At 55.4% G+C, this 19,678-nt stretch overlaps 1 protein-coding gene across 8 annotated transcripts in view; it reads right to left on the bottom strand.

Moving 5' to 3' along the window:
• FOXP4 (forkhead box P4) overlaps nt 1-19,678 on the bottom strand; it is a 73,244-nt gene that overhangs the window by 41,655 nt on the left and 11,911 nt on the right. For all 8 annotated transcript variants that reach the window (XR_013924105.1, XM_080367312.1, XM_080367308.1 and 5 more), the window contains one exon: nt 5,214-5,430. Coding sequence is in view for 7 of the 8 variants with exons in the window: in XM_080367312.1 (XP_080223438.1) it covers nt 5,214-5,414 (201 nt within the window). In the remaining variant the exon portion in view is untranslated. The remainder of the gene's footprint in view (nt 1-5,213; nt 5,431-19,678) is intronic.

Below are 19,678 nucleotides of genomic sequence, written 5' to 3'. Positions count from 1 at the left end.
GGGAGAGATGAGAGAGATGCTGGAAGGTACGTGCTGGGATGGGGAAGGGGGTCTATAAATAAACCGTGCCTGGGATGAATCCCACTCCCTGCCAGGACCAGCTCCGAGCTGCTCCCGTGGCAGCTGAGGTTTCTCCACCATGGAAAGGGGCTCTGGGGGTACCCAGCCCACGGGGATGCTCGTCTCTCCCTGGAGACACCAAATCCCTCCAGTCTGCTGGATAAACTGAAGCTGGATCCTCCCTGACTTCAGGCAAAAGCACCTCATGCTCCAGCAGGGAAGCAGCCCGTTATCCCGGCTTCCACCCAACGTACCTGGGGATTATCAGTAATTCCTCCCCCAACGGCTCATGCTGGGGCCAGTGGGACTCCACACCTCCAGCCTGTACATGCTGGAGGCTCCCCAGGGCGGCAGGAGGGCCAGCTTTCGGCTGCCTTCCCACAGCAAACACCACAAACTCCCCCTTCTCCCACGGGAACACCAGGTCCCAGCTGGCCGCAGCAATGGAAGAGCCGGGGGAGAGGAGACGGCGACCCCCATCCCGTTCAGGGTGGCTGACACACACTTCAGCCCCTACCTTCACCCCTCATCCCTGCTTTTTTCTCCCCAAAACTTGCCTGGGCTGAGCCTCTCCGAGGCTTCCCGCTGCCTGGTCAAATTGGGAAGAAATAGGTCAAGAGGTTCAAAACAGTTTGGCGAGGATGGAGACGTGGATGGCTCTTGCCAAAAGCACAAGCCCCAACTCCACCATCACCACCCGTGTCCCCCCCTCCAAAAAAAAGAAAAAAAAAAAAAAATCAAACAGTGCAATGGAAAATCTTGCCCAGGGTCTTTTTAAACTACCTTATTCTACCAGGTATTTCATTTTACGAGGGTGTAGTTTTTAATTACACCCAGCGGTGCCCGGACGCTCCAGCTGCCGGAGCCAAAAGCAGCGTGCCGGCTGCCTGCCGCGCAGGGGGGAGCGGGTTTGCCCGGCCTGCGATGGGAACCGCTGCCCGAAAATAGCCGAGGGATTTTCCACCTGGATGGGATCAAAGTCGTGCATGGGGTTTTAACCTCCGATGAGTGAAAAGCCACCCTAAAAATTTATCTTCAACCAAGAATTTTGCAAGGAAGGGCGCAGGAAGAACATCTATAAAGAGAGTCTTGTATCTTCCCTTCTCCCTCCTTTCCTTTTGGAGGGTAGAAATTGGGAAGGGATGAAAAAAACGTGGGTTTTTTTTTTTTAAAAAAAGTAAAATTCTTACACTAACCTCATAAAAATGACATCGCCACATTCCAGAATTAGAGCCATTAAAACAACACACACACGGATATTTTTAGATGGATATTAACGGTAAATGATGCCATATTGAGAAGCACTTCCACCCAGCCCAGCCCTGGTCTTGCTTAACCAGAACCAAATGGCTCAAAGAGATCAAAATTAACAAAAATGACACAATTCTTCACAGGGGAGGGGCGGGGGGGGGGAAAGTCCTTTTTACAAGCCGGCTCTGTGCCTCTCGCTCAGCCCCAGCTGTTCTCCCTTTCGCTGCACACGCTAATGCTCCTGGACTTTATTCCTCCGCTCTTGACTCCTCAATCCTGGCAGGCGAGGGGTTAAACCCATTTCCACTAATGAAGAACACAAGGAACAAGCTCCCGACAATCCCACCCCATGGAGGAAAAAAAATTATTAAAAAAAAAAAAGGGGGTGGGGGGTGGGGGGTGGGGGGAAGGAGAGGAAAACCCCTCCTGCATTTGTACTCAGAAAAATATGAAATATAAATCAAGGAACCTAACAGAGATGAGTTTCACTTAAGTGCTCTGGTCTCGTTTTTATCTTAAATACCCTAATAATAGCGGATTACACAATATATTTGAGATGTGATCACATGTTTTATGGAATGGTATCTTTCCTATGGCAGAGAAGTGCCTCTCCTCCCCCCTCCACACCCTTCTTTAACTATCAAAAAAAGTCTCATTTGCTGCTTCTTTTTCAAAAAAAAAAAGTCTTATTTTTGTTTAATAACTTAACATTTCTTGGACATGTGTCTGCAATAAACTGCAAAATTTTTTTTCGATTTTTTTTTTTTTTCGTCATAAAAAACCACCAAACAACGCTAGAGCAGCTGGATTTTCCAGATGGCTCCTTTTCCATGGAATTGCAAGTTGGAAAAAGCTACCGTGGGGCCACCGGGCTCGGGGACTTTCCCCATGACATCCCTGCTCCAAGCACCTCCGCGCTTTCACCCTGCCACCCCCTGCACCCCCAAGCTGCAACGACCCCCGAGACCCTGTCACTCCACACCCCACAGCTTCAAGCCCCAGCTCTGGGGTAAGACTTGGAGACCCGGAATTCTTCGCGGGAATTCAAGGAAACCCTGGAGGAACCCAAACCATCGGAGAGCAGCGCCCGCTCGGCACCCAGCCCTGTGCGATGCCCACCCGGGGGTCTCCCCGCACCCCCCTGCTCCTGTGGGGTGCAGCCCTGCACCCCGACAGCCAAACTGGAGCATCCCCCCATCCTCCTCCCGCCGCCGGGATGGGACACCCCATCACCCCACCGCCCCCGTTTCCTGCCCAGTTTTCCTCCGCTGAGGATTACCGGGGAGGAGGGCTGGCGTGGCAGGGGGCGAGGGGCTGGCCCCCGCGTTAAAAACTCATTAATGCGCAAAGGCGGCGGGGCCCTTTGGAGCCCCGTTAGAGGATGTCAGCGCGCTGGAGGTCTCGCCACGTTCCCACAGCAACGGTGGTGGGAGACCCCGGCCGGCGGGCAGCCCTCCCATGCCCCCGGCCGACCTCTCCCCTCCGCCAACCCCGGCACAATGCAGGCGCGCGCTATTCAAGCTTTTCAGCCGAATCCCGCCATTGAAATCCAAGGATTTAACCTGCACACCATCCCCTGGGCTGGGGGGGAGAGGGAAAGAGGGAGGGAAAGGAGGGGGATGCCCTTTCCCCACCCCATTCCACTCTCCCTCCGGATTCTCCGGACCATGGGATGCTCCGCATGGATCGGGGTGGGCAGGTGGACCAGGCACAGCCGAGGATGCGACAGAGAGCTGTGCTCCGCGCTGGAGCAGTGTCGGCGCCGTGGCTGGCAGCCCCCATCTCGGCAAAGCCGGGCTGGTGCAATCAAACACCCATGTCCCCTTGCTCTGGGGACCCCCCCAGCAGCCACAGAACAGCCCTGGGGGGGTCCCCAAGCACCCTCCCATACACATACCTCCCCTCAAGCTCCCACCCAGGGTACTCCCCTCCAGACAGCATCCTCGGAGAAGAGTTTTAACCTGAGAAGTCCCTGCCAACAAGCCCCAGGGCTGTCCGGGTTCACCCTTTCAAAAGGCTGGAAGCAGAGAGATGGCCCCCCAGAAGGTCAAAACCAGCTCGTTTTGCCAAAAACTGCAAAACCAGCCAAAAACGAGAGGGCACAGCACGTGTCCCCCCAGCGAGCTGCATCACCCAGGCAAACCCCAATGGACGTGGAGTTTTAATCCACCGACGGCCCTTCCAACCCGGGCTGGGTGGGTTTCCACCCCTCCAGGCTTCCTAAAATGTCTTGGGGATTCATAGTGGTTAAATCAGGATGGAGTGCTGACATTTCGGGAGCTGCAGCGGAGCCGGGACGGAGGAGCTGTCAGACGGGAATAGCCTAGTGGTCCAAGAGCCTGCCTGTGACAAGGGGCGAACGCTGGATGCTCCCGAGGATGGTGTAAAGCCTTCATAAAGCACCTAATTGTGCAAAACTCTCTATATGGGGACATTTATTCCTGACCCCAGCTGGTGCTCAGCCTGCTCCCTGAAGCATGAAGATTGATAGTCCTCGGGATGGTTTCTTCCCCCCCCCCCCGCCTCCCACCCCCAAAGTGCTGTCATTGCAGATGTCATTTGTTTTTGGAAGTTTACCAAATCCTCTGCCTTAATAATTCCACGTGCCGGTGAGTTTCCCAGCGTAATTACACCGGGAATCCGAAAGAAGAAATGCAAAAGGGTGAAAATAAACGTGGGCTGTGCTTTGGGCAGGGCAGGATTTACCGGGTGAGCAGCATCCACAGGGACGAGCCTGCAGCAGCAGCGCTCCGCATTGCCCAAACCCCCCCCCCCCTTTTTTTTTTTTTGTTTCTTTTTTTCCCCCCCCTTTCTTTTCTGGAGGAAATAACCCCATTTCATCACAACCCTCCAACTCGCACTGTTTTGGCTGGGCAGGAATGAGCATCTCCTTCCCACCCCTGGCTCCAGCTGCCGCGTGCGGTGAAATTCGGGGCTGGGGAGGGGAGCGAGCGACGGCTCCTTCGGCAGGGGTGACTCGCAGCGGCATTACACGCATGATTAGCCTTCAGATCAGGGGAACAGGGGCTTAACTGCGTGAGAAACGGCTGTTATTCAGGTAATGGATTTACAGCACTCACTACTAAAGTATCAGACACAGCAATTTTTTACAGCTTTCACGCTGGAATTTATGGCTCAGGGAGGCGATCTCCATACGAGGCAGGGATCATTGCCTTATTTAGTATCCGAGAAGGAAAATTTATGTTTTTGCCAAAGTTTGTTTTGAAAGGTAACCTGCAGGCATGCACACACATCCCCCCCCCCCCCCCCTCCCCACAGCCGCCTGGGCGGGCACAGTGCAAGGGGAGGCGTGTGCCACGCAGCTCCCCAAGGTGCACACACGTGTGCTCAAGGACAGAGCTGTTGCACGCACTTGTGGCGGTCACACGTGTTTCTGGCCACGCGTGTGAGGCTCGTGCTTCAGCTCAAGGCACCGGGAGCACCAGAGAAGGGGCGAGCACCCACCTGGATAACCAAACACAGACCCAGAGAAAACCTGCTCCTTATTTTATAGCCAGCAGGTCTGCACGCTGCTCTCTCAGCCCTCCTCCTTTTCCAGCACCATTTTCCCTGTACCGATGGGGAACCGAGCAGGCAGACCCCACCAGCACAGGCAGGACCTCCCACCAAAACGCAGCCCCCACCCCCCGGGGCAGCAGGCACCAGCCCACCAGCTGCACGGATGGGTGGACTCCATCTCCCGAGGGATGCGCACCCCAAAACACAGGCACCTGCACCCCAGCTCCAACAGGGATGACCAAGCCTGGTGCAACCCACCTCCCGGACCAGCCCTGGGGATGAAGGGAGGGTAAAATCCGGTGGTGCCCCCCCCCCCCCCAAATCCTCAAAGGACCCAGTCCCGCGTTGCCTTGCGTAGGGTGGAAGCGGGGCGTCCCTCCTACCTGCTGCTGCTGGAAGTGCAGGAGCTCCACGGGGCTCATCTCGCCGTTGGTCTCCCCGCTCGCAGCTCCTTCGCGCCCGCCGCCCCCTCCGCCGCCGCCTGCGCCGCCCCCGCCGCCATCGGGCTGGTTGCTGAGGCTGCTGACCCCGTTTTGGCTGGAGGGAGCGGACCGTATCGTCTCCGAGGCAGATTCAACCATCATGACTTGCTAGCAGGACCTGAGGAGGAGGAGAGAACAGAGGCTGAGAAGACAGTCTGAACCCCCCGGCTGGCCATCCCCCACTCCGCCGCCCCGTCCCCCAGCCTCGCCGTGCCCTGCCTCCAATCCCCGCAAGGTCTGGTGGCAAGATGCAGGGATGGGATATCAAACCCCGGCCAGTTTTACCTGCGTCCAATTTATTCCAAAAAAATAAATGTGCAGCAGCAGCAGAAGCTGCCATGAATGCGCTGCCAGCCCTATAAAGCACTGGGGCAAAGCAAGTCCAAGCTGTCCCTTAGGAAAACACCACATTTTCAGCTTGCTCCCAGCCTCGTACAAGACATAAACCCCCAGGAATCCAGGCGTTTTTCAGAGAATTCCAAAATATTTCATTTTGAGACGGCGGAGACGGCAAAGCTGAAGCTTCAGCGAGGCTACACACCAAGCACGTGGAGCCTGTGCCACGCATTTCACCACGAAAATCTCAACAAAGTTGTCACGTTTCCACAAAGCGCTTCAACTCCCAACAAACCAGCCCTTCCCAACAGGAAAAAAACACCCAGCAGAAAGTTTGCCACCAGGCGAAGGAAGCCCAAAGGTACCGCGGAGCTGGGATGCAACGAAACGAGAGCAGGGTAGCACTCCCGAAAACATTGGTCGGAAAATCCTCCCGGATGCTGCCGTGCATCCCGCCCTCCTGCTGTGCCCCTCGGATCCCCTCCAAGGACCAAGCTGGGCGCTTCGCCCTCCACCACGAAGCGCAGGGGCGACAACACCCACCGCATTCCCAGCCCCGCATGAGCCCCAGCTCTTGCACTTCACCTCCTGCAACCACAGGTTTCCCTCTCACCAGGCAACAGCGCGATGCTTTACACCCCCATGGATGGGTTTTATCCCTGGAAACTCATCCCGTGACACCCGGGCAGAATGCCCGAAGCTCCTGGCTCTTCCCCGGCTGCAGGGCTCGCCGTGGCAAGGGAGCCTGCGGCAATGCCGGGAGCTGAGCTGTGGGATGCGGGCAGCTCAGGGCATCCATCCGCAGCTCTGCTCAGCAAATCCAGGCTCCTGAGCCACGGAGCCGAGCTGGGGGAAACCACCGGGCTAGTCACAGGCTGCAAAAGCCGCCTGCACCCCAACACGCAGCTGGGTGCTAAGTGCATCCCTTCCCCCCCCCGCTCTTAAATGCTGTATAAATTAAGGCAAAGGGGCTACGGAGGCGGGACATGACCCCCAGGAGTTACAGGGCTTGGCTTCGAAGAGTCTTGGCTCGTCTGGGTGTGATTAGCGGGCAGGTCGTTAGCTATGAACCCGAGGGTTCCCTTTTCTAGGAGAAACTCCTGGATCCGGGCTGGCACTAGAGGAAAACGCCACGGCCGCATCCAGCATCAAACCCTGCAGCCCTGCCACAGGCACGGGAGCCCCGCTGGAGCCCGAGGGCTCTCCCTCTCCTTCCCAACACACGCTTTGCTCCGTGGAAAAGCAGAGGAAAAGCAGTTTTCCCTCCTTCTGTCCCACTCCTTCCCCACTGGTGGGTGCCGGAGCGGGATTCAGCATCCACCCACCGTCGCTCGCAGCCGGCCGGCGAGTTTGAAACAGGAGGGGAATAAAGAAAGAGGGATTGGGGAGAAGAAATACCGTTTCTCCCTTTTTCTTCTCCTTTTTTTTTTCCCTCATCTCCCCCTGCCCCAGCCCCAAAAGACAGAAAGACAAACCGTGAACAACATAATTGCTGAAATGTGGCGTGTAATAATAGCTATTCAGAAGCTGATCATTCATATTAAACAGGGTGAAGCAAGCTTCTCATTTGCATGTTTGAGATTATATGCATTTCAAAAGTCATTTCCGCAGGGTATATGACTGACATTAATTCCCATGTGGAGCTGCCGGCTCCCTCCCGCCGTCCCGGTGCTACCAAACCTGGGCAGGGTGACACACCGGTGGCTGTGGGAGAGTTCAAGGTTAACGGGATTACCGGGCTTTGGTTTTGTTTGAAGCACAGGAGCTGGGATGCCGGGGCGAGAGCGTGGCACGCTCCCAGCAGCTTCCCCAGGAAGGATCGGGAAAGGCTGGGATGCTCACCTACGGATGCCGCGTTAGGAGCAAAAAAAGCTGGAAGACAGAAAACACCTTTTGCCCTCGAAAAGGACGTTTGCTCCTTTCCCCTCCCAAACGCCAAATAAGAGCCTGCAGGAATATTAAATTATTGCTGTTTCTTTTCTCATTTTCCTTCCGAAATCCGCTGCCTGCTCCGTGTTTCAACCAGGCAAGTGGCCCCACGGGGAAAGCCGGGCTCTGCCCGTGTCCAGCAGTCACAAGGCATCACCATGGCCAGAAACTCGGCAGGACTCAAAAAGGGATTTGACTTTTATACGGAGAACAAGAATATCCAGAGTTACAACAGGAAGTATTAAAAAAGGAAAAAAAAAAAAAAAAAAAGTTTTTGGAAAGGATATAAAACTTTCCTGGCTTCGGGGCATAAATTGAAGCTTAACTATTGGGAATTAGGAGGAAATTTCTGCTGGTGGAGGAGCTGTAACCGTGGGCTTGCTCTGTCATCCCCGGTCCCTGCCAGAGGCGGGATGCTGGAGCCGATGAACCGGCGCTGGGGTCCAGCCGGGTGATTCCCGAAGCCCGGGACACCAGGCCAGTTGGGTTCCCTCTCCAAGTCTAGTAAAACTCAACTTCCCGTTCACAAACCCTACTGGGATGCTGGTGCGTCTGGGTTCCCAACACTGCAAGGGAAGTAATAAAAGAAAGTAATAATAATAATGAAAATATTTCCATTCATATAAAAGTTTTACAAAACCTTAAAGAAAAAAAAAAATAAAATGAAGCCAGTGTCTGCAACGTTATGAAGTTGATTTAAATTAGGAACGAGCATTTTTCCAGCCAGGACTGATCCCGGACGATTGAAGCCGTGTTGGGAAGAGCAAAACCCGGCTGCAGGACCGGCTGCGAGCGCCGAAGCACACGTGCATCCCCGCACACAGACGGGAAGGCTCTGCAGCATCCCAGCTCCTGCTTTTCATCTCTTTTACTTCAAACGCAACCAATATTTTAGGGATTCTCCACACACTGCTATCCAGAGGGTCTAAACAGGATCAGACCTTCCCCCAGGCAGAAAGGCAGGGACCCTGTCCAGACAGTCATCACCGAAGATACAACACCCAGATAAAGTAGAAAAGGATGGTTTTACTTAAAAGGGGAGGGGAGGAGACCCCTCTAATGGCAAGGAGCACCAGAAGCTGCGCAAATGGATTGCTAATTACCATTTCAGACTCAAAATCACTTCACTGAATAAGCACTCTGCCTCTTTATTATTTTTTCCCCCCCTCCTTTTACTTAAACACGCACCTTTCGCAGGACAAAGAAAAGGAAACAGAGAATTACGACTGGAGTAAAGAATCCCCCTGCCTTTAGCAGTACCATATGGCAATGACAGTATATTAATTACCGTTGATTTTTAATTAACAATTGCTTCATCTGAGCAGTAACATTTCCTTGACATCCCCTGACTTGCTGCTAACCTGTAAAGTGCACGCGCCATGCCAAGTCATCAATTCAATTTTATTGACATTCCCCGCCACCCCGCCCTGCAAACAGGCACGATACCAGGGTTTTCCAATTAACACCTCCACACTCTCTAATTAGCACAATTAACAGACTGATGGATGCCCAGAGCTTCCCTGCAAGGGAGGGTACAGATCAGCTGGCCGGGCTGTTGGACACGGAGCTGTGTGTGTGCCCAACACGCGTGTGCCACGCTGCCTGGGATCTCACGGGAGCATCACGTGTGCACCACGCTCCCGGGGTCCCACGGGAGCACCACATGTGTGCATGCCACGGAGCCCAGCATCACCACGGATCCCCGCATCCCCACCAGACAGAGGAGGCTCAACGCGGAGACGAGCGAGCCAGCGGACTCAAAGCAAAGATCTGCACCAAAGGACGTGGGGGCAGGAAGAGATGAAGCATTAACAAAGTGATTTCTTCCCAAAAAGCTCCCAACAAATTTTGGGGCACCCAGACCCAACCGAAGCGTGGCCACTTCTCCACTTGATTCAGCTCCACGGACGTGAAAATTAAACCGGCGCTTCTCAGCCCACGGGACCTGCAGGAACAGGTACAGCCAAGACCACGAGCTCCTCAGAAACAACTGCCTGAACACTTATTTTAGCAGCTTCTCCTATTTTTAAGTATCCTCAATACCGCAGCCATCAGGGGCTCTGTAACTTTGGGCTGCCCTTCGCGGGCTGCCGGCAGGACCAGGGCTGGTACGGCCCCAGCCCCGTGGCCAGCGGGTCCCCGTCCTCGAGCTGTCCCCATCCCCGCTCTGTCTCCCCAGATGCAAACCCAAAAAGCTCAAACCCACCACCTGGGAGGGATGAAGATGAACAGTGGGAAACACTGGTGGGAAAAGGCTCCTCGCCACATCTCGGTGACCCCAGCACATTGCTGGTGCTGCACCGCGTTTTGCAAGGGACGGCACAGGTGGTACCACACATTTACAAGCGGCCTGCTGCCGTGATGCTCCGGAGGCTTTTTCCACCCTTTCTGCCACTTCCCAGCTCCAGAAAAGCGGTTTTCCAGACCTTTCCTCCTTGCTCCAGCCTTGCCAGCACCCGGAATGGAGCAGGGGCTGCCCCACGGCACCGCGAGGGCTCTCGCTCCGGCACGCCAGCAGCCCCTTTGGCAGGTACCGGCAGCGATGGAGGAGCATGGACCAAGCAAATACTCGTTGCCAAGTCCTGCAGGATGCTCCTCGGCACGGATGGGAAGAGATGAGGATTCCGAGAGGCTCGATCCCAGGCACCGGATCTGCTCTGAGCTCTGGAAAGTTGAGCAACCTGCCCATCCGGATCCAGCACCGCCGAGGCTTTAGGAAGTGGCTCGCTAATCTTGAAAGGCTTTGGCTTAAAGAGAAGCAGCAGCCAGGATTGCTTGGAGAGTGGCTTTTTACCCTTTAATTAACACATAAACACATGGAAATGTGGAAAGGGGATTAAAATAAAAGTCTGGGGGAGCTGAAACGAATCTAGAGCATTACTGTAAATTAGAAGAGATTTAAGGAACCAAGGACTGGCTAAGCCCGGGCACCGCTTTAATGGGATCTCACCTCTGGGCACTTTCATCTCCCACTTTCATCTCGCTTCCAGCAACTTCTTTGGGAAGAACCAACCTCTGGGCGCTTGCCCTGGCTGACGGGCAGACCTTCATCCCCTGCCACTCTCCTCACCTGCCCGCCCCGGTGCCCGTCAGGCAGCGGAATCCAGCAAGAACGACCACAGGAAGGTTTTTCTCCCCAAAAAGGTGGGTCATCTCACTTGGAGAGCCGGAAGTGTGAGCATCGCTAGCCGGGGAAGCCCCCGGGACCGTGCCACACCGGTCAGCAGGATGTGGCACAACTCCTGCTGAATCGTAGCGAGCCCACCTGCCTCCAAAACACGTCTCCCTCGGAGCATCCTTTGCTCTCCGGAGCTTGCACCCACCAGCTCTCCAGCAGCGAGGACACCCTGACCACAGCCGGGAGACCCTCCGCCCGGTGCCCACCGCAGCAAGCCATCCCGCACGGGGATACGGGGCATCCCCGGAGACACCGACTGGCTGGCTGGCACGTCTCCCATTCCCTGCCAGGCTTCAAGGAAAATAAAATCCCATCCATGGCGGATGCGGGGCTGGCTGGACCAGTGCCGGGCAGCTCCGGTGCTGGGCACGTGCCGGGCGCTGGGGATGCTGCTCCATCCTGCGCTTCCCTTGCTGTGCTCTTGAAAAGATTAAAAAAAAAAAAAAAAAAAAAAAAAAAAAAAAAAAAAAAAAAAAGAGCCCCACTCCATCTCATTAAGAAAGTAAACACAAGAGCCGTCTAAGTGTCTAATTAAGCTTCTAATTAGTCCCTGCTTGTTACTAATGCAAATTAGATTATGCCGCTTAACTACAGCATGTCCACAACACCCTTGTTAATTGCGGCCTTTTGAAATTAAATTACTCCCTAATTAGCATATCAAAGCCATTGATTCGGAGCCAGGAAAGATGAGGGCAGGAGGAAGCCGAACGCCAAGTTTTGTTAATCAGGGACGTCTAATTAAATAGTGACGTGGTGCACGGGGGCTCCTGCCTCGCTGCTCAGGAGCCACATGTGTGGGCCCAGGGGGACCCCGAGTGGGGCAGGACCCTCGGTGGGTGCCAGCTGGGTGGGTGCCCGTGCCCTGCACCCAGCGTGAGTCACCACTGGCGTGCCGGAGCATCCCGGTGGGTTGGGATGCTGGCCGGTACCTGCATCCCGGTGGGTTGGGATGCTGGCCGGTACCTGCATCCCGGCGGGTTGGGATGCTGGCCGGTACCTGCATCCCGGCAGATGCATGCATGCGAGCGAGGCTTGGGGGCAAAGGCCAAGCTTCAGGACCCCCCCCTGGAGCCAGGATCTGGCCCTGGCAGCAGGGAGGGAGGTTAAAGCACCCCCTGATTTCTCATTCCGCCAAAACACTTGCTTTCTTTCTGCCCAATACGTTCCAAACGGGAATTCAAAGGAAAAACACCCCGAAGCGCAGACACCACCCTGCAGCCCCCTATGCCACGGGGACAGAGCACCCCCAAAATCCTCAGCAACCAACACAGAGCACCCCCCAAGCGAGGACAGGCAGGGCTGGCAACAGGCAACGGCATTTCTCACCAGAGGACCCCAAATCCAGCTTGGCACAACATCCCCTCACCACGATGGGATGGAACAGCGCATGGCACAGGGGGGATGCGCACACTGGGGGCCCTGGCACCAAATCACCCCTCGCCCAGGGCACCGGACCAGGGGGGCACGTGCCCTCAGCAGCCATGGGGAGCCCGCGAGGAAAACATCCCCCACCCCCGCATCCCACAGCACCGGTGGGGACCTGTTCGGAGAAAACACGAGCACCTCCCCAGCCCCAAGCTGGGATGCCCTGGGCACTCACTGGAGTTAGCACCAAACTCCCCCAAAACCCCCAGCCCCAAATTCACAACGGGACATAAATAACCAGGGAAGAGTGAATCTATAAGTAACCAGATAGATTCACCCCAAGGAGAGCACAAATGAAGCGAATGCCTATTTTTTTAACTTACTTCAATAACTTCCTGAATGACCCACTTCTTTAAATTTTATAACTTTTCCTCTCTCTCTCTTTTTTTTTTTTTTTTTTTTTGTCTAAAGAGGTGGGAAGGGAAAAAAAAATAAAGGGATGAAGATTGGAAAAGTTTAATAGAGGGAGAAAAAGTCTATTAAAAAAAAAATGCAGGCAGCCTGTCTCCGGGGAAGAGTTGAAATATTGAAGAAAGGAAAATCGCTTCTCCGGCTGCCGAGACAGAGGAGGAGAATAGAGCGGCTTTAAGAGAAGGAGCTGTGCACTTTTAATTGAAAAGAGGGAGATTCAAATGAAATATCCAATATCCCCCGTTAAAGAAAGGAAGAAAGATGGACCCTGGCCGCTTTACTATGCCGAGAAATTGCTAAAGCCCCAACTTTCTTTCTCTCCCCCTGCCTCAGAAGTTATAGGAAAGAGGGATGAGAGAAAGGAAGGGAAAAAAAAAAAAAAAAAAAAAAAAAAGGGTCTTTCATACAAGAGGAACTCAAGGGAATGGGGGAGGAAGGCGGGAAGAGAGAGCAAGTTTTATTCATTTATTTTATTTTATGAGATGAGTAAAAATAATATATATTTTAAAAAAAGGCAGAGTTTTATAATGTCACTGTTTGGAAGCAGCAGCAGAAGGGAGAAGAGAGGGGGGGAAAGCAACTAAGAACAGAAGGGCCAGCTCCAACCACCCGCCGTACAAGCCTCTCTCCCAACGAGATTCAATTAATTGATAACAAGAGGCATCAAATTAATTTTTCAAGGATGTTAGATTTTGATGAAGGAAAAAATCTCTCTGATTTTAATCGGGGCGGTGTTTAAAAGGCATAAATGAATATCCCTTTCTAATCATCTGAGGCGCTGAGGAAGCACCAAGCGGTTAACGTGAAAATTCAAATCGTTTAATTAGGGGGGGCCGAGGGGAGGTGGCCGTGGTGGGGGAAGGGGACCTGGCTTTTTCTTTTTAAAGAGCTTTATGAAGAAATTATTTTGAAAATTATTTCTTTCAAGCATCTTTGCTCTCCTCCCCCTCCCCTGAAATGCACACACACACTTGGAAAAACATCTCTCAGAGGTTCTTCTTTTGAATAGAGACCATTCCCCAGCACAATCTAATTAACAAAAATTATAATGAATAGGGTGGGGAAAAAATTCATAGGGAACAAAAAAAAAAATAATATTCCAAACTACTAGGAAAAAAAAAAAAACCAAAACCAAAACCCAACCCCAAAACACACACTGGGCAGGTGATTTCCCAACATGCACAACTTGCTGTCGAGAAACGCTCTGCACTTCCACATGGGATGAGGGGTTTCAAATACGGGGTATTTTCCACGCAAACACCTTCTCCCCCTCCGCCCCAATCCTATTAAAATAATTAAAAACACCTCCCATCGCCAGTGTGGCATGGGATGCACCTGCAGCCAGAGCAGAGCCCCAGCCCAACGGCAGCGGCTGCAGGGGCATCACCGCAGAATACGGTGCACGTTGGCGCACGCACACGCGTGTGCACACACACTCGTGCAACCACACGCTCGTGCTCACTAAGTTGCTCCCCGGCATCGCTCCGCAGCCCGCTCCATCCCCACCAGCCGCCGGGACACAGCCGGCTTCACACCAGCATTTTGGAGAGGCACCTCCAGCATCTTCCCGCAAACCCCGGCTCGGGTTTAAGCCTCTGCCCACACGCCTAGCTCACACCATTATTTTTATTATTATTTTTTTAATTTATTTATTATTCTTGCCCCATCGGTGACACGCAGCCACGGTGTGCATCTCCCCCGGCCTTTCTGCTGCAGCATCCCCCAAGCCCAGCCAGGGCACACGCAACACCCCACGCACACACAACACGCCTTGCACAGGCAACACGCCCTGCACATGCAAAATCACCTCCATCCCTCTCGCTCACCGAACGTGGTCCTGCGCTCGCGGGTGTCCCCATCGAGGCACCTGCCTACCAGGGCTCTTCCTCTGGGATAGAGCCATGAAGGACATCGCCCCCCACGAGCCGAGGAAGAGGAGGGCCATGGGGAAGCATCCTGACTTGCCAGAGGCACAGGACCACAGCCCTGGGAACGGCGAGCTCAGCGCCGGGTGGAGGAAGGCTCCCAGCAAGGGTGGAAGCTCTTCCACAAAAATAAAAATCAAGCCACGGGGGCTCCCCCCGCCCCATCCCTTCAGGGGAGGCTGCAAAGGGCAAGGGCAGAGCCAGGGAGGAAGAAAATGACCTGGAGCAGGTGAGGGACAAACTGGACCAGGGCGAGGAGCGATGGCAGGGCCACCGGCACGAGGGACCTGGTGCTGGGACACGAGCTGCCATATCAGACCCCCAAGCGAAATTTTCCAGCTGAGTTTGTGTGAAGTCAGACTGGACGTTGCTAAAAGTCTCTTCTGGCCTTTAAATAATCCAGAGGGGAGGAAAAAAGTAGTCATGGTGCCTATCGAGCAGGAGGGAGGAACTCGGACGCTGCAAGTTTTCCCAGACTCCGTCATGTATGTGCAAAAATTCATCCAGAAAACGCTCTATTTAATGCGCTCCCTGCTGCACACTGATGCTTTCCACGGCAAATCCCATTTCTATGCAGGAAGAGGCCTGGTCTCCATCCAGAAATTATGCTGCTCACGAGGAGGGAGAAGAAAAAAGGCAGTGGGGGGGAGAACTATCCTTGGGCATTTTCAAACTCCTGGTCTGAAGTCCATTTTTTTGCGTCCAAATCAGAGGCAAGCATCACCCGAGGCCGGCTCAGTCTCGCAGCCACTGCCAGAGCCGGTCTCAGCAATTTCAAAAAAAAAACCTTCCTGATTTTATTTCTGCACAGCTCAGCTCCATCTTGCACGGCCTCAACTTCTGATCTGCCCGGGCGCCCAGCACCCCCCACGGCAGCCTCAGCACCATCCCGGAGCAAACGGCAGCCACGGCGAGCGACACGGCTGCCGACAGCCCTGACACCTCTGCTCAGAGCAGCGACTGGAAGAACACGAGCGATTTCTCCAGTGCTTTCTGAAAAGCTGGGATGCGGCGTGCTCAGCAGAGGCTGGGCTGTCCCAGGGTCTCACACCGGGAATGGTGATGGGCGGCCACGAGGCCACACCACCCACGGAAGGGATCGGGAAGGTGCATTTCATGTTTTGGGTGCTGAGGAAGAGAGCAAGGCTGAGCGGAAAGGCATGGAGCATCCCGCCGGCCGGGGGAAGCGTTTCCCCATGCAGACCCTGTGCTGAAGCCAAAAGATCGCCAGGGTTCCCCGTGCTCCTTCTCTGTGTCACCTGGATAAGCCACGTTCAGCTGCCACGTCCTCTTCCCTGGGTGAGCATCCCCGCTCCAGCACCCTTCACTGGGGAATCCAGGAGGGTGATGCTTTGCCCAGCGCACCCACGGCCGCGAATGCATCCAGAGTTTCTCCCCTCTGTTCCCGGAGGGATGCCGGCACACCTCCACAGCTTCAGCATCCCTCTGGACTGCTGCCAGGCCGGTGACACAGGAAGGCGATCTGGTCCCACAGCACCACTTCGGTGTCACCCACAGCATTCCCAGGTGATGCCAATCCATCCAGGCTCTCACGCCCTGTGCATCCCGAGATCAGCCCTTACCAGACTGGGACACACAGCATCTTCCCAAATCTGGGCAGCGCATCCCTGCTTTACGGATTGGGACAGAGCTCTGGAAGGACAAAGTGAATTGAGGTGATCTGCACCTCCCGAATCCCTGCTCGTCCCAGGCAGTGGGTGATGCTTCCCTCCCGAGAACAGCCAGATCCCTGAATAAGCCCAGCTTTGGGATGAGATGACACCCAAGGGCAGCACGCCGGTGGCCACTGATGCTCCGGGCCAGATATGGCCATGGAAGCCACTGGCACAGGACAGAAGCACCGTGCAAATCCGGAGGATTATTACCATTAACGAGGTGTTAGATACATCCTTACTACAAAGCACACTTAAAAAAAATAAGAGCTTTTTTCCTCCCTCCACCCTTCCTAAAAATAATCCTCATTCTTTAAAATATTAGTTTATGATTCACCAATTGCAAGCTGTGACACCCTGCACCTCGCCCTGGCCCGCAGCTCTCAGCTGCCAAATTCCAGGGGCCCCGTGAGCACCCATGGGTGCTGGGGCAGAGAACGGGGCTCAAGGTGGCCAGTGCCCGGCTGGCTCCTGATGCGCCCTCCCTGCCTGGGGAGGACTCGCCACCGGCTGCTGAGAACCACAACAAGGCACCCCAGCAGCAGCTCGGGCATCACAAACTCCTTGTTTTAATGGGAGACCGAGAAAACCCCAGCCCAGGGCACCACGTAGCTGCGGGCATGCGTGGGCTCTTGCAGGGGGTCGCAGGCGAGGGTGCCCACCTCGAGCTGGGTGCACGCAGGGGCGGCTTCGGCATGAGCCCCACAGCAGCAGCACCGTGGCTCTGGGCTCCCCGCCGGCACCGCTCCTCCGCAATCGGGTCACAACATCTTTCTGCATCTCCTGCTGAGACAGGGTCACAGCCAAGCCCTGTCCCCAAAGCACATGCCCCTGGGTGGGAAGCAAGCGCTCCATCATCACCAGCTGTAGGGCACGGTGCCACCGGGTCTGTCACCAGCCGCCCCAGGCAGGGCACCACCCCAGGGGATGTCCCCCTTCCTCCCCAGACCAAAAATCACCGCGACACCAGCACAAAGCATCAGGCAGGACACGAAGTGGACACAGTCTCGGTCACCAGCTCCCTGAGGGACACGACCCACCTCCTTGTGCCGGCCACCCTGGTCCCACGCCCCCAGCCAGCCCCAGCACAGACCACGGCTCCTGCCCACTGCCAGGAATTTTAAAACATCAATTATTCTAACCCCCCCTGGCAAAATCCAGTGACCCCCTGCTCGCTCCCAGGGCAGTTCCTGGAGCGTTTGTATCTGCAACAGTGAGGACCAGCAGACACCTCTGCTACGGTCAGAAAGGACCGATCCTGTGATGACAGAGATGCTCATCCCCCCTGAGGGGTCTGTCCCTCTCCCAGACAGCCGGGCACGGCCGCCAGCTCCCCCTGCGGCAACCCAAATCTACGGCTGCAAATTCAGGTGGTCCCCACTGCAGCATCGCTGCTCCGGTACGGTGGGGACACAAGTGACCAGATGGCACCGACCTCCCCCAGAGCCAGCACCAACCCCCAAACGAGCTCCCTCACCTGTTAAACCTCCCCTCCTTGTATCTCTAAATGGACTGGCCTCATCAGGGAGTATTTTAAACCCACCAGCTCTGCAACCTGGGGGAAAATTGCTCCGGCACTGCTTTTGCCAGCGATGCCGGTGTCGGCACCGGTGCGATCCCTGCGTGGTACGGGATAACCCGGTGTTCCATCTGTGGATGGGGCTGCTCCAACAGCCCTGACAGAGCAAGATTTGAAGCTGTGGCTCCACTTCCCAAGGAAAAGGGCATTTATCCTGGGCTCGAGCCCACCAGCATCCAGGGAAAGGCTTCAAGGGATTTCAGAACGGCCCCTAAGAGGCGGCTCTGCCACGCTCGGTATAAATAAAATCCCGGTTCCAAGTGAGAAGGATGAATAACCCGAATGGAGCCGTGCCGATCCCAAACTGCCCGCTGCACCCAGAGGGTCCTGAGCGCCTTCAGGGCAGGCAGAGCCCAGCCCCAGGATCCATTCCCAGGATCTGTCCCATTAAAAGGGCCGGGCTGGTCCCACAGCACCGCAGACGCTGCCTGGGTGAGCGGAGGAGCTGGGAAACCCAGACCCGAAGTGCAGCACAGACCTTCCACCTGTTGCTTCGGCAAACGAGGGATGAAGAGGACCCGCTGTCACCCCACGAGCGCGGACCTTGGTCAGAAATCCCTTCCTGGGGCTCCTCACCCCCACTGGCATAATTTTAGGATGTTTTCCTTTACTTGTTTCTCTTGGGAGTGCATTGACCGGGCATCCCCCTCCCCAACATGCACAACAAACCCCAAATCTGGGGAGATTTTCCCTGAGCCTGTGCAGATGCCTCCACCGGCTGGACGAGCCCCCAAAGGGCAGCCGGGGGGTGGCACCTGCTCGCGCACCCTGTACCCAACAGTGATGTCCCAGGCTCTGCAGCCCCCACGTCCCTGCCCTGGTGGACCCTGCACCCAGTGCACGTAAGGGACCCGCCGGCGTGCGGGAAGCAACCACCTTCCCCTGCCCTTTTCCCAGGAGGTGATGTCGAGCCCAGCTCTGAGGGCCAGCCCCCTCCTCGATGGCACTGGGCACAGCGACTTTTGGCGTTTTTACCCCCATCCACTTGCAGCCAGGAAAGCGCTGAGCCCAGCCAGGGCTGCACGGGTGCAGGATGTGGCCCCACGCACAGCCTGCCCGCTCCTCTCCTCCACCTGCACCCGCACGGGGCAGCGAGGGCTCTGCTGTCAGACCCAGACCCCCCTCCGCAAGCTGCACCCTACAAACCCACCCCAGCGCTGGGGAGGGTCAGAGGGACGGGAATGGGACCCGCTGCGGGGGCAGGAGCAAGGCACGAGCACTCAGGACCGCGGGTGCTGAGAGCCTGAGACAAATCGGGAGCGATGGGATGCAGAGCAGCACCTTCCTCCTCCTCCTCCTGGCCCCAGATGTACCTGCACAGCAGGGGACATACGCCCCTTTTGTTTTCCAAATCAGAAATCATGTTGATTTTGAGGTTTTAAATTTATAAGCAGCGAACATCTGTGCCAGGCAGAGCAGTTGCAGCCCGGCCCCCCGAACCCTGCTCCCAGCAGAGCCGAAGCCGAGCGCTGGGCACAGCAGCACCAGCAGGAGATGGGGAGGGGGAGACCCTCCCCATGCCCATAAACCAAACCACATCCCACCGCGATCCGGCCGCAGAAATGCGGGATGAAAGTGTCACCGCTCTGGTCAGGGAACAGACTTCACCGCAGGGAAAGCAGGTGGGGGAGCAGAGGCAGAAAGAGCAAATAACTTTGGGAACAACAAAGCTGGAGACGGCACTTTAGAAAAGCACAGACTCGCCCCCCCGCCCAAACCCACCTCAGCAAAATCGGCATTTTTTGCAGCTACGGCTGGCACAGCACATTTTCCAAATCCACATTTTCCAAATCCACATTTCCTGCCACAAAAGTTACGGGACACGCTCCCCCTGCACCTTTATTTTCTCTTCCATTTTTTCATAGGCCTGACGATGCCGTATTTATATTCCAGATCCGAATTACCCTGCA

The sequence above is a fragment of the Falco punctatus genome (assembly GCF_963210335.1).
Source record: "Falco punctatus genome assembly, chromosome: 17".
Classification (NCBI taxonomy): domain Eukaryota; kingdom Metazoa; phylum Chordata; class Aves; order Falconiformes; family Falconidae; genus Falco; species Falco punctatus.
The sequence above is the reverse complement of the archived record's forward strand: the minus strand, read 5'-3'. Positions and strand labels throughout refer to the sequence as shown.